The sequence below is a fragment of the Anopheles funestus genome, chromosome 2RL (assembly GCF_943734845.2).
Source record: "Anopheles funestus chromosome 2RL, idAnoFuneDA-416_04, whole genome shotgun sequence".
Lineage (NCBI taxonomy): Eukaryota > Metazoa > Arthropoda > Insecta > Diptera > Culicidae > Anopheles > Anopheles funestus.
In genome coordinates this window covers 100,514,984-100,529,985 of record NC_064598.1, presented here as the reverse complement: position 1 = coordinate 100,529,985, position 15,002 = coordinate 100,514,984, and the positions used below count along the sequence as shown (strand labels likewise).

Below are 15,002 nucleotides of genomic sequence, written 5' to 3'. Positions count from 1 at the left end.
AAGACAACCACATTTCCATCAACTTTTAAGTGGTCGTTACGCACTCCATCTCCGGGTGCAAACATATTCATCGGTGTTAAAGAACGAAACCTCCGGCGGTGGTGTGTGTTTTCCTCGTGTTTTGTGTTTTTTGCCATTATAAGCAGCCACGTGTCTCCTGGGTGATGCTTGCCATTATTCGATGCGTAGAGAAAGCTTTCTCCCACCAGTCGGTCGTCTCTAAATAAGCCATTATGAGGGTAAAGAATGTACGCAGCTCGTACTTTCTCTTGTACTGGGCGAGACGCACGGAAGCTGTCGATACGGGACACACGCGCTCACAGGACATTGGTCTGGTCGAGGAGAAGTTACGACCGGTCGCCACTGGCTGTGGTCGGAGTTTCCCGGAATGATTAATCAAGCAGACGAACGAGCATGCAGAAAGCAAACGGCAACATGCGCCTTCTACGCGGCTGGAAAGGATCTCCCGGCCCTGTGTCCATTGTCGTCTGGTAAGTTGACGTTTGCGGCGTTATGTTGTGCCCGAATGCCGTTCAATTTAACAGCCATTATTGTTTACAAACAATCAACTCGATTGAATTTAATCTCGCTTCTCCACGATTGCGATAGTGTGCAGAGACCGAACCGTGCCGTTCGGTTTGATTTTTGTTTTCTTCATTTTCGCTTTCTTCGCTTCACTCGACAACCATAGAAATAGAGGCATCAAACTGCAGTTGCTCGTGCAGTTCTTGTGAATTGACAAGGGACATTTAATTTTATCATAAACCTCTCATTATAAACTCTGCGTTGCACAGTGGATACGTCATACAGTGTGATAAGATGGCAGCAAAATATCGATTTACATCATTTCTCATACACCAAAGTGTACTGACAAGGACACTAACCAAGGATAATCCCCATCCTAATGGTCTTCCTAAAGGGATCAGCCACCGGGAAGTGGCATGCCCAGCAGCACCGAGACTGGACGGTTTTCCTTCCCATTCTGACCTTTGTGGCGGTCGTTACGTATCCATTTATATCGAAAGTGCGGACATTGAGTCTTTTCTTTCTCTGTTTGCTATTTATTTCCGCTCACAACTTTACTAATAGTTGTACTATCTTTCGCAACCATGCACGGTTCATTTCTTTATGATTTTTCTTCATTTGCTTTGTTTTTGCGTGTTTTGTGTTTTACTTCGTTGCAGACGAATAATTTCTACTGGTTTTCTGCCACAATAAATCCGAAAGTAGGATTAACAGGAACCTTGTGGTTCTCGTACGTTTTGTCGTGTGTTTGCGCCTCTTTTGGTAAGCTTTTTCTTCAAACCAGGCACGTGTCGTGTACGTATTAGTATGTATAGGAAAAACTTTTTTCTTCTTTCATATCCCACACCATTTTGTTACAAATGAAACAAAGAAAAAAACGTAGAAACGTAGTGTCGGTATGCGTGATACAAGGGGGGATATGGTCATTCATCTTGATATACTTCTGGTTGAATATTAACAGAACATGAGAAGGAAAAGCAAGAAAAAAAATGGAGACGTCGGAAAAACTTGCCCAAGGCAACAAAAGATTTTCTTATTCGTGGAGGGGAAATATTTCACGTCTCATTAGCACCACCCAACGCACGCAGCATGGGAAACTTTCCCTTTTTTCTGATGCTCGTGAAGAAAATGTTTCCCTTCGGTAACGAAAATACCACCGAGAGCGAAACCAAAGGTTTGTGGAGTACTATTTGTCACCGAACCGGCATCTACCATAGCATCTTCTATGGCCAAGCTGCATGAATAGTTGATCGAGAATGGCATAAATCTGTAGCGGATGTAGCAAATTTCCGTCACCAGCTAAAAGGTGGTTGTACACCGCACACATCGCCGTTGTCGTCATCGTTGCCGTGATTCTATTACGTACGAAACCTAATGGGTTTTCGGGACGAAAATTGATGCTAAATTGCAAAAGAGAAATAATGCACAAGCAAATACAGGATGGGATGCTTCACGATATTCCTTTTACTTCCTCACCGGAAGGAATTGTACCAAAAACAAAAAAAAAGCATGAACATCCTTTTCCAATCGTGAGAATGAATCAAACCTTTACTCAGACAAGGATGATGATCGGAAGAACGAATTCAACGGCGCTTTGTACAAATTGTCTACATTGACTGCTTACTGCCGCACAAATTCAACGCCATTGATGCCACAATGACGTAAGAAGATTTGCTAAAGTGACGAAATCTATTTTGGCTCCTGAAGAAGAACACGGGCATCCGTGTTCGATGTAGCAGAGTTCCGTTTCGGTAATGCTTTTTTATTTAACCGGTATTGTTTTACATCTTTTGACACTGATGGGTTACAGTTTTTCGAAGATGACAATCCATCGATTACATCAGGAATTGGGTGATTGGAGTGATTCGTTTACTTGAATGGGTTTTGGAAATGTAAGTAATAGCTTAAGATGATCTAATGGATTGGAGAGGCAAGTAGAGAGGCTAGAACTTTCTGTAAATTGAAATTTTCAATTACGTGGCAAATTATCGCGTAACTGGAATAGGACCATGGGGGTTTCGATTTGTATTTAATTAAACTTCATCAATACCCGGTTGATTGATTTCCTTTCATTTTCTGATCTCATTGAGAAGATATTTGTACATTGTAAAGAAGGAAATAAAATCAATATCTATACAATAAAAATAAGCTTTAACAGTATCAAAATATAACTATCCAACATTGCTATTAAATGTGACACAAACAACAGTGAATAATAAATTTTAACAAACAGCCAGAAATAATAATTTCTATACATATGCACCATAAATAATGTCTAGACAGCTTAGCTATGCATCAAAAGTTCATCAGAATGGCACAAACTAATTATCAAATCAAACACGACTCTATTACATGGCTCCAACCTTGTCAATCAAATCACAGCATACAACATACTGGAGTAACATTGATCGTTTGAACAAAAAAAAACAGAGAAAAGGTCCGTATACTAATGTCTCGATCCGTCGACGCATCCATCATCGGCCGTCCACCGACGCGCGAAGGTGCGGGAGAAGATTTACGAACCATCCATCAACTGGCGCGTAGAGAACGTGTTCCACTATCAGTCTGGTTGATGTATTGCCCAAAGGTACAGAACCTACCTCCAGAGAGAATAAGTTCCCCAATCGTGTCTCATATGCACCGTTGCAGCATTTCCATTCTTTATCAAACTGCAGCACCTTGACAATTGCAAATGTATCGCGACATCGATTCGAACGGATTGCGTCCGACTTGACAACACTGGCCATTGTTACCTTGTTGCGTGCCTGGCCGTCTTCAAATACATGCGGGTGGACATCCACTCCGAATGCATTGGCGTCTTGGAACGGTGGAATGATGATTCCGGTGGCAAATCAACGTTGGCGACGCATGCCGTACAAGGATTTATTGCCCGCCTGTCCTTCCGAAGGTGTTTGAAAGCGATCTTAATTATGAATAATAAAAAAAAACACACACACACACACACAATTCTCAAATACATTTACGCAGTGTTTGTGTGTTAGTTCTCTGTCGTTGCAAAACCGTTGACCACGGAATTCGATCAGCTGAACAAGTTTTTCGATCCATCTAAAGGTAGGTGCTTTGTGCGATTTCGATACCAACTGGCCGTTGTTGTTTTTATTGATCACTCGCACCTCTGTCTCTCTCTCTCTCTCTCGTTCTCTCTGGTTATCGGACACCGAATGCGTCTTGGATAGTGTCGCGTGGTGTCTGCATATTCGCGAATTCCACCGAAGGTCAGCTACGCTGCGCGAAGATGTCTTCAGGTGTGCACTTGAAATTCCTTTCACCGTGGCCTTCGTCCGCCTTGCCAGTGACTGCTAGCCCATACCGAGGAACGAAGTTGCCAGATACCTGCCCGTGGGGGATGCAATTCGTCTCCAATTTTGGTGCCCTTAATGGGCATCCGGAGGGGGACTATCCACGGAAAGACTTTTAGGGGATGAGTTCAAGGGTTCGTTCGGTGGAAGGTAGCCGGGGACTGTCCGTTTGATCTTGATCCACATCTGCCTGGCGAAGGGTGAGTAAGAACTGATCACAGCATCTTCTCCCGGCAACCTTCGGGTTGTCGAACGTAGAACACATTCTAATAATAATACCTAACGATTGCGACTGATCGTTTGTGGACCGGCGAGTCGTCTCTCGTTTATTTTTGGTATTGTTTGCTATGATTATTATGGTGTGGACTGACGAGTATGAAGAAAAAAAAGCTTTGGCAATATTTGCAAAATATGTTTGCAGAATGAAATGACTACAGATCATTTCAGACGTTTCCAATCAAGTCACAAGTTTGTCTTGTTTGTACTTTATTTGCACAAAGTATATGTTTTTATCTCTCTCAATAATTAATCAATATTCGGTGATGTTCTCTAATTATACTAATGAAACGTTTCAATAAGAAAAGGAAGTTCACAATGCATTTGTTAATACTTTCCCATAGACACTCTCACGACGCTACTCTAATTATGGTCTCTAAAACAAACAGAGAATGATAACTGACAGCTCCATAAATCATACCGAACCGGTACGATCATGGTGGGAAATGGGCGATTTGGCAAGGTTGTGCGGATAATTAATCTTTCAACAATCTATCAACGCATCCCCATTTGCATAAGTGTGATGTATGATATGAATGAGGTTGTCATTTCTCTGTTTAAAAAGTGTTTGTTTTTCTTTTCAAATGCTGAAATATAATGTGCCGCTTTAAGGTGCGTAATGTGTTTTGTTTTGTTAAGTAATGTGTTTTCACATATTGATGCTACTTTGGTGATTTGGTTTTGGGGATGAAAAATAAAGTTTTATACATCCCAATCGCCTTCATTTTTTCTAATTTTTTTTAAGCTGTATCTTTGTTCTCTTTATTTTGTTTTGTTCAACAATTTTTCAAAATGGCGTCAAACAACTTTCTCTACTGAACTAAAAAACTGAAACTTTCGGTACCATTTCGCGAACCCTGAGAGACCTGAGAGACAGAGATTGTTAGGCGCTTTGATCAATTGCACAATGTGTCATCATCATCAAATTATACGTTTCACACCTCGTCAAAGGCCAACTATTCGTCAACCAACGAGTCCATTGGGACCGGTGGAAACATTTTGCCAATGTTATGTAGCACGTGATTTTTTTTATCCAGCGTGGTAAGAAAAGTATCATCCCAAAAATGACCCCTTTTTCACACACACACACACTCAAACACACATACGGACATAGTGTGTTGAGAAGAGCAAAAGAGAGACTTCACAGCATAAAACACACTAATAATAGTAGTTTGTGCGAAGACAGTCGTACTGCATACGGTAACGAAGCATAAGCATTCGATCGACACCACACCGAACTGTTCCCTCCTGGTTCCAATTGGATGCCATTTACCCTTCTCCTCTTCCGCCATCTTTGGGTCGCGTCGAGGAGATCTTCCTACTCCTACCTCCCTTCTCCACGCCCAACTCTCCATCAACCGCTGTTCTTGGGGTGGGTGCTCTGGTGTGCGAAAAGGAACCGATCAACGCGACACGCACCGGTGTCTTGCGGTCAGTACGGTAGCGTAGCGCGACTCTTTCGCTCTGTCTCGCTGGTCTCATCATCAGCTCACGCGGTTCGTTGCGGCTCAGTTCAGTCCAGTTTTGTCACTCGGTCGGCTGGCTGGATGCGTGCGGCTCTCAGTACGTTCACGGTGCTTTCAGCGCCCATTTTTCGTTCGAGTGATTGTGACGCGTTCAGCGAGGATGATCATTGGATCGTATTTGAATCGATCTATAACCCTTCGCTCTTTCCTACCGTGCATGAGTGTGGTTTTGTGAAATTTGTGTATTTCTGATACGGTGAAAATTTTGTTAAACATCGTCTATTTTCTTTACTGTGCATCTTGTGTGTTGTGCGTGTTATGAAGTGTGTTGACAAAAGAATAATCTTAAAAGCAATTCTCTGATCATATGAGTGATATTTGAAGGATACCGATCGTTCGAAACAAGACGTTTAAGGTCCAAGCAATGTAGAACTTCGCTAGAAAACTCGATCCCATGCAACTGCCCTCTCACTTCGATTGTTGGTGCTATTTTAAGCGGTAAGGGACTTCGGAAAAATGCATGATGGTAGAAAAAAGATAAAATTACCGCGTGGTCCGCTTTTCCTTCGAAAAAACGGGAGCGTTTACTCACATCACTAGTGTGCGCGTGTTCAGTTTGTTCCGGGTGTGAAGCAAATGTGTTGCGGTTCGTGTCTTTCCTTCACGTGGTGTTTCACCACTACGCGCTTTTCCGAAACCGATCGTAACGGGTAGCGATTTTCGTACCGTGCGTGGGCGACCCACAACGTTTCACCCGGTCAGATGATAGTTATCTGCGTCACAAGTTCTCAGGGCATGCGGGATGCAAGAATGGAGCAGAGTGATAGGGTTTTTTGTGTGAATTGTGATCGTTTTTGAAGTGATAGATCGACACCGGGGGGCCATCCTCGGAAGAATATTGGCCGAGCCAACGGGTTGGTTGGATGACGTGAAAATCATTCGAATGTTTCAGCACGCTTGCAATTAACTATTCACTCGGGAGGGTTAAAAGTGGTTGAGGGCGCAAAACCAATCGAGCTTTGATTGAGGAGTGAATAAATTGTTGCCCTTACGTGAATCAGCACGTTAAGGATGGTGTGTTTAGAAATGCAATTTTATGTCGTGAGTGCATTAGAATGATGGTGCTTTTAAAATCAGCTTTTGGAATGGTGATAATAATTGGATGGGAGATGGGAATGGATCGATTGAATCAACCACCACCAGTGTTTATTTTATTGCGTCTTTGATTCACTGCTAATATTTGGTTGAAAAAGTATTTTCTAAACTTTCGCTCAAATTACCTCTTCCAACAATTCAACAAAACAAGTATTTACGAGCTGTTTGCCAAAAATGGAGCGCATAGATAAAGTCATCAGACAATTCGACTTTCCAGATTGACAGCTCGATTAAGTCTAACGCGTGTTTTTTTTTATATTTTTATCAACTTTGCCATCACCATCTACCACTTAAACAATTCCCCTCACACCGAACAACGATCCTCGAGGCGACTGGTGGCACCATCTCTAGGAAGACATTTCTTGCCCTTGCTCGGCAAATGGCAAAAGTGAAACAAAGACGATCCATTACAAATCAATGAACTCAATTTGAACTAATTAACATTTGTATATGTTCAATTTGTTGTACGATAAAATAAATTAGGTTCTAAGGATTGCTTGTTTTTACCCCTTCGGGGCACACCCGAAAGCAATCTTTATGTTGCGCCGTCGTTGTTTGATTGCTTTGAACTGTCGAACAAAAAGTGAGCCAAGCTAAATAAATCATAGCCCGCATCAAGAAGGAAGAGGCTCGGATTGACCGAACAAACGGGAATATTTTATTTTCGGTCGGCATAAAACAACACTTTAAAGGGAGATCTCAATCGAATGAATTGTTGTGATACATAAAAGTTATGGCATATTGCGGAGGGAACATAAATTAGTGTTAATTTTTTCCTTCAGTTTTGATTTCGAGCTCGATCGGCTGTAGAGGAAACCATAGGAGTTGAGCAAAGATGCACTCACAAAGGAGAAGCTAGTGAATTATGGTTACGGTTCCTATAAATTCTGCTATAGACCTGAGTAATCCTGCTATAAAGCTTTACAAATCCAACATTTCTTAAGCTGGATAAATCCTTACATGGTAACATTAGCAATATCGTCCGTCCTTGTGCATGAATTGTTTCTTAAAATGTTTGCACGACTGCAAAAGCCCATCAAGTCTACATACATTAGTAACTCCACAATCTACTACACGTCATGGAGATTCAGTTTTTTTAACGATTAATATTTCAACTTCAAAGACACTCCAAAACCTTGGTATTTTTGCATCACATAGCAACCTCTTTGACTCGTCAAATGGCGCCCGAACGTATCAACCTCGCCACATTTCCGATTTATCAATGGGAAGATGCTGCTCCTCACGTGGAAATGCGGAATCATGTGAAATAGATTCTGTCAGGGTGTCAATGGCGATGTTAACGATGCTTGCTACCGGTTCCGGTACAGTGCATCGGTAGACCTTCCATTGCATACTAATTTGCTATCCACTGCTCTCGACGGAAGTATGATCGAGCGGTGTATTGTTTTTGGTTTTTTGTCTATTGTTTGCACCTTATGTAAATGTTAGTTTTTTTGCTTTGTGCCGCGCTTATTACACATGACGAATTCAACTCACCGTTGAGCAATATTTAGATGAATTAACTTAAAAGAAGATTGAATATACTATAACGGTGGGACACATTTAATGATCATGTGAACCACCATACGACTGGGCTTCTTTTTATTGTTTTACGTTAACGTGAGCGAGACGTTAGTTTTATGGTAAAAGGGAGTGCAATTATAAGCCCCAATGGAAAGGCGGCACTGCGCGAAACCGGTTCGAGAGGAAACCGATCATCTGCAAGCAAAAAAATCCCTCAATATTCCTGGAATGATATGAAATGTTCTGAATCTACCTTTTTTTACGCTGTAGTGTCTTGATTGGATTTCATAATTCATTCCTTGAGTTCCCGTTTCTTCCACGAAACGAAAGGAAACAAAACGAGAATGAGTTCCTGAGGTCCAATGCCAGACATCATGCTAATTCCCAACCCCAACGGAAAATATTTGCAAACGAAGAGATAGCTACGAATAAAAAAAACCGTTGAGTTCAAATAAGTTCAACCATTTTTGCAACATCTCTGTGTGTTCAATTCGCCACGCTATCCAGTAAAACGATTCTACCAGTCTTTGCATTGCATGGTTCTGCCATCAGCTTAACACTACTCTGTTCGGCTGTGCTCGCCATATGAGACGATGCTACTTTCAAACGCGTCACAATCCCCCGACACCTGATCTTATGCTTTGCCCTATTCCATATCAAACCTGTTTATGACGTCGAACCTTGTTTAGCAAAGTATGCCGGCAATTTGGCTAAGCAAAAGACATTCAGCGCGACAATAACGCAACGTAAAGATCTGGTTTGTAGTAGCCAAGCAAAGCATCCTGAAATTCTCGCGCCCATGCTACACGATCGTGTTGCCCAGCATCGTGGAAGACAGTGACTCGTATCGTACACACCATTCACAACAGGGTGCCTTTCGCCTTCTAGTCAGAACTGCTCGACATAATCAACCAAGTGGTGGTGTCTTAAACACCTTTCAAATCTGACTAATCTCTTCCTCACTCGCTCTCGTTCTTGCGTGCCCAGAATTTCCGTAATATCCTGCGATCGGCGACCCTAGCTGCTACCGGGCTCTTTTGGGCGGACGGCGACGACGATGATGATGATGATGATGATGATCGCGAGAACTTGAAATTGGATTTAGATTGGCTCAAGAGGGAGTCCAGAGTTACCGAGACTGTTGGAACGGGTAGAACAACCCCGTAGCCCATCAGCTGGAACTGGAATTCGTTCTCGTTCGAAAGTCAAGTATTACAGCCACCCCTTTCTTGCGCTCACCATATTTATCCGACGTTCGGGTGCGCGCTTGTGTAGAGTTCCCACTTCTCCATCCCAAGTCACCGCGATGGTTCTGCGCGCTTGTATGTGCGGTGTACGATTTGCTTGCTTGTTCGAACGTTAGCCACACACAAAAAACCCGTTGCTGTACCTCATGTGCGCCGGTCGGCCCACGGTGAGATTTCGCTCAGTCGCTTGGACACCGTCGTTGATTACGGGAAGAATTTTGCGTCGTTTGCGAGTTCCTTTCCGCAGCATCGACATTGCGTGCAGTGCGCAGTCTGGAATGGTTTCGTTGCACTCTAGGGAGATCTTAGTTTTTGTTGTTGTTACAGTTCTTATAACGCTTACAAGTCAGTGAACCAAGGTGGTAGGACTTGTTTCAGGACTAGGTACAACGCAATGCTGTGGTTTTCCGCTCAACGTGTGAAAGTGCAGTAAATAGTGACGCGGAAGTAAAGTAGGTTTGATCGAGTTGCTCAGTTAAACGTGAACTAGTAATATGCATCTTTGAGTTTCGGAAAAGTTTTCGAATTTTCGTTAAAGTCAAAGATATTAAACATTCGAAGCGTGTACCTTCATCAGTAGGAGGTCTTACAGGGTATTTCTTCACACATGTTATGCATCAATTTATCTTTATCACGTCATCGATCGTTGCAAAATCAGCTTATTAAAATATAAGGCTTCGAAAATTAGTAGCCCACATCAGCACAACGCACCAACAAAAGCTCAACCGGAACAAATCGGAACGCTGTATCGCTTGTAGTTTGTAGTTCTGTTTGCAAAAAAAAACCTTGCTTAGCCCCGTACAAGCATAGGAAAAAATCCATTCACTCAAAATTACCATTACACAAAAAATAAAACGCTAGAGAAGCTGCACCGCACCAACCATTCTTCCATCGCGAACGGTGCATTGATTGTTGCGAATTGACTTTTCATTCACAGTGCATGAGCAAGTGTTTTGGTGTTTGATCGCGTGACGTACCGATACGCCGACATCCTCAAACTTCCGGCAGGCAAAGCAGTTCGATTATCTGTTAAGCGGGGATTTTGACTATTGATTTATCGTCATTTCGAACCCACAACTGTGACCGAATCCTCGCGAAACCGTCCTACAAGAGCATGACGAGACAGTTGATCGGGTTTGTTGCTGTACATGCGCGCGCGCAGTGATGGAGTAAATATTGGCGGTGAATCAGAGTTTTGAAAGTGTGTCTGTGTGTGTTTGTTTTTTTTTGTGTTTTAAATCCTTTTACAATTGATCCCGGAGGCCAACGAGACGGGTTTCTGGTTGGATCGCGAAAGGTGAACAATCGGCGGGGAAGCAAGAACAAAATCCACAAAATCCATCGTGTTGGTTGCGAGCGTTCCAGCGCGGTACGCGTTACGACGCTATACGATATACAGCTAGCGCTGGTTTCTGATTCTTTTGTTATCGCATTGCTCCTTTCGCCGTAACTGACCGTCTATCCAGAGGCCCAGGGCCAGCTGGTGAAGCTATTTCGGAACCGGAAGATCAGCCACTGCCCGACGTTGGAGATGAAAGTCAAGGCACCGGCCAAGCGGATATTTCGGCGCCGTGTCAGTAAGCAAAGTCTGGACAGTTATCCCAAACCCAAGTGAGTGTTTTTATACCTAAGCCAAGATCCATCACCATTTTACACCAGCGGCCCATACGCCGTGCTCATTCTGTAAAGCAAATAATTCATAATCAACCCGAGCACTATCCTTTCCGGTTACCACTCGCTACGTTTTGCAACTTAGGAACACGATAATCTTATGCACGACATGTTTGGAAGGTGTGTTGGGTTTGCTGGACTAAAACGTACGGTTTTGTAGTCACTGGAACTTAAATTATCGATCGTCAGGTTTGGAAACATGAGACCCATTTATTTTACTGTGTCCTGACACGAAGATTGCTTTTATTAAAGTGGTAGAAGCGTAAAGTTCTGCCAATTGACGAGATGACAGATTAAAAGCTTTTTAATGGAGAATAGTAGGAAGCAAGTGGCGAGTTCAAAACGTTTCTTTTAGTTGTTTTACTTAAATTGGATGAAATAAAATTTGAAAACTTTATTCTTATTTTCTAAAGTTTAGTTGATTGATTGGTTTCCAGTAGAGGTTTCCAGTCCAGGGGTCCACAGTAGCACTATTGTTTTTAGTATCATTCACAAAACGCTGGTAAACGTTTGAATACCAAAAATAAACAACGCCAAAATCTTTTCTGTTTCTCTTTGTTGGCTGCCAAAACAAAAAACATATTTAGCCTGACGTGTTACGGATCGTTAGCGTTAAGAGACATTCTGCTTAAAATTCATTCATACATTCAGTGAAAGACAATGTCATTAATCATCACCGAGTGGCCACTTGATCGGGGACAGTATAGCGAGCGGTTGGGTGTTAATTGCCAGCGTAAACAATCGCGACACCTCTTCATCGCGGTTTGCATATTGCCAATGTAAAGTCTCCGATTGGTTTCGTTTTACCGTGAACCTTAAAACAGCTTCATTTCCTTGACCGATGATGTCTCCCGTGGACGTAATTGTAGTTTAAAGTGGAATTGTCAAATTAGTCACATTTCTCTAAAACAAATTTGCAAATTATACAACAAGGAGAAGCGACCAGTTATCCTAGACCTAAATTGATATAGTGTTATGCGGTGCCTTGAGGAACGGTACCATAGAACACTGGGATCGTAATGCCACGCGCAGTACGGTCCACAATTTACGCATGTTCATGCAAATCCAAGCAATCCCATCTGCCGCGCGACAGCAGAAGGAGAGCCTGATGGAAATTTATGTGCCCGTCCCATCAAGCAGATTAACGGGCTAGGAGATCTGGGTGATATTCGTCAAATGGCACGAGTCTTGTCGGTCCCGGTTTCTCATATGTCCTTACGGTATGAAAAACAAAAAAATAAGCACAACGAAACGAAACGCGACAAATTCAATTTGCCACCATCAATACCGACCCGCGAGGTCCAAAGGGCGTATCTGTTGATGAAGTATGAAGAAAATGGGATGAGAATGAGTAGCGAGGGACACCAGTACCGCAAGCCTGACGAATAATTAGACTCGATTGATGGAAATTGAGCACGATGGAGCTCATCCGCAAACGATTTTCAACACAAGAACTCCCATCACGATCGCGGGTAGTATCTGTAAAGTTCATCGGAACATCTCCCTCCGACGCGTTTCTTTCGACGAAATGGCGCCGTTGCATTTGTGTTGATGCACATCAAACTCTGCATCAAACTGTTAATGGAACTGGAGAAGCAAAGCAATTAGACAAATGGCTCTTCGAAATGATGGGATGTTTGTTGAAGTTTTAAAAATAAATTTTAAATTTCCATGCGGCAGAATGTGCGCAATTATTATATTTAGTACCGCTTTTTACAGGGTTTTGTAAGATTTAGATATGTATTGCTTATTTTAAGGCTCTTACATACTAGCTTACATCAGCTCACAAGAGAGTCATGAGCATCTCATACTACTTTACAAACACATTTGTTCTTAATTAGACTCATAAAAGAAATTAAAATTCACCACACAAGATCATGAACCTCACATACCACTGTGGGTGCTACGTCAGGCAACTACGCGCTCGACTCTAATTGTCCAACCGGCAATAAAACTGTCACAATAAAGAGACATTAATGCTTCGAAAACTCCAGAAGCTGCACGCCCGGATGACGGTCGGTTGATGAATATGTTTCGGTGAACATAAAAATCAATTAAATGCTTTGTGCGCAAAACGATTCTCTAGTCGCGATAGGATCGCTATACACATCGCCACACATAGTGCATGATTGATCGAGCAAAGATCACCCTGGCTACCAGGGTGGGACGTTATAGATCTTGCGAAATCTATCCTACCCGTACCATACCTTTTTTTTCTTCTGCGAGCGTACGATGAACGTTTATTTGATTAGAAAACGATCATTGCCGTTTGTGTGTCCGGAGCGAAGATTCTCAAGGTCTTGACCCACGTATACTTACACTGGATCTCTATTGCATACGAATAGATAGATCACACATCCCACCCCCGGTTTAATCAAGCGCCCTGGGACCGATCATTGAGTTTTGTGGCCATTTCAATCAATAAACTACGATGACAACGATGACGGCGAACCGATTGTAAGCTGATCCCAAAACGGGGTCAGCCATTACTCATTGCTGCATGGTGGACAATACTGCTGCCCGCGCTTCGAAATGCTTTGACCCTAGAAGGGAGAGATCCCTTTGGTTTTTTGTGTTTTGTTTTGCAAGGGAATAAAACTCAATTAAAAATGCGTTAGTCTCAATTGGAGACCGGTGGAGCTGTGTTGTTTGGTTTTTCAATTAAATCATGTCATCACACAGGAGTGTGTTCTGCATTGCGATTCCTTTGTAGAAGTTGTCCTATTACCAGGAAGATCCTTGAAGCTTCCCTTAGTGTTTGTTCAACCCGCGGAGAAAAGAATGGCGAAAGGGATATCTATTTGTAGGTGGCACAACTCGATAAATCTTACCGATCAACGTCATCATCATCTCCATCGTTGCGCTTTATTACGTATGTGAGACATTTGCATTCCCGTACCGTTCGCTCGCGATACTGGCCAGTTGGACCTTACTCAAGGAACGCTTCAGATGATGCAAATGCATTAACCCACTCTGGAGAAGTCACTCCGCAGAACCATGTCATGTTCACTGCCCCGTATGCTCTCGCCCTTCGCGCTGGTACTACGAACCGATCATGTCTTGGCCCATGGAGGGCCCTTTCCGTAACGGTTCAGCTGGCTAAGACCCGGTTTCGATGGCGATATTAATTATGCAAGAATAACAATTCCACCGCCGCCGACACGAAGATGACGAACGGTCCGATAGCGGACTGATTTACATACATTCTTGCTTTAGACGCGTGAGGGTGGGGAAGCGAGTTCCCTTCCATATCTTATTCCCCTATCCAGAAAAGTGTGATGAATTCTGCTCCCGCTTTGCGTCCCTTTTGTCGATTAGCTCGGTAAGGCTCTTGGAGCTTTTCACGGCCAGCCGGTCAAGCAATCAGTCGTGTCCGGAAAATGGCGTCATATGCGCGTGCGCGGGCACGCTTTGCTTTTACAGAACGTGCCGCCGTTGGGGAGCGGGTGGAGAGGGGTGGTAGGGTCAGACTATTAGTCACGGTCTGGGTCGATGCAGGTGAGAATGTGGGTTGACAATGTGGGGATGCATAAGTAGCGAACACGAACTTTAAAGTGGATTACTCACGCGGGAATGTTAACCAGGGCAGGAACGGAGAGCTATATTTGAAGTGGGTTAGTAAGGCAGCTAGCGTTGAGTGATAATAATCCTAACCAGAGGAATAGATAAAAAAATCAATAATTTTATTTCGGAAAAGAATTATTGAAAGTGATCTCATAGTCAAATCTTTAAGTAAATCAGGCTTCCAAAGATTTCTAAAAACAGTTTAACAACTTTCCACTTCCTATTTATTAAGCATTTATTTTTAAAACCAATCA

General features: G+C 42.9%; 1 protein-coding gene across 12 annotated transcripts in view; it reads left to right on the top strand.

The window, feature by feature from the left end:
* The window catches only part of LOC125763400 (P protein), a 53,139-nt gene that overhangs the window by 14,690 nt on the left and 23,447 nt on the right, over nucleotides 1–15,002 (top strand). For 4 of the 12 annotated variants that reach the window (XM_049426565.1, XM_049426567.1, XM_049426566.1 and 1 more), the window contains exon 3: nucleotides 10,980–11,124. The exons of 2 other annotated variants lie outside the window; for them this stretch is intronic. In XM_049426565.1, the coding sequence (XP_049282522.1) occupies nucleotides 10,980–11,124 (145 nt within the window). Of the gene's footprint in view, nucleotides 1–5,708; nucleotides 6,086–9,693; nucleotides 10,107–10,450; nucleotides 11,125–15,002 lie in introns of those variants that run through there. 6 more of the 12 variants (XM_049426575.1, XM_049426576.1, XM_049426581.1 and 3 more) reach the window with 6 other exon arrangements.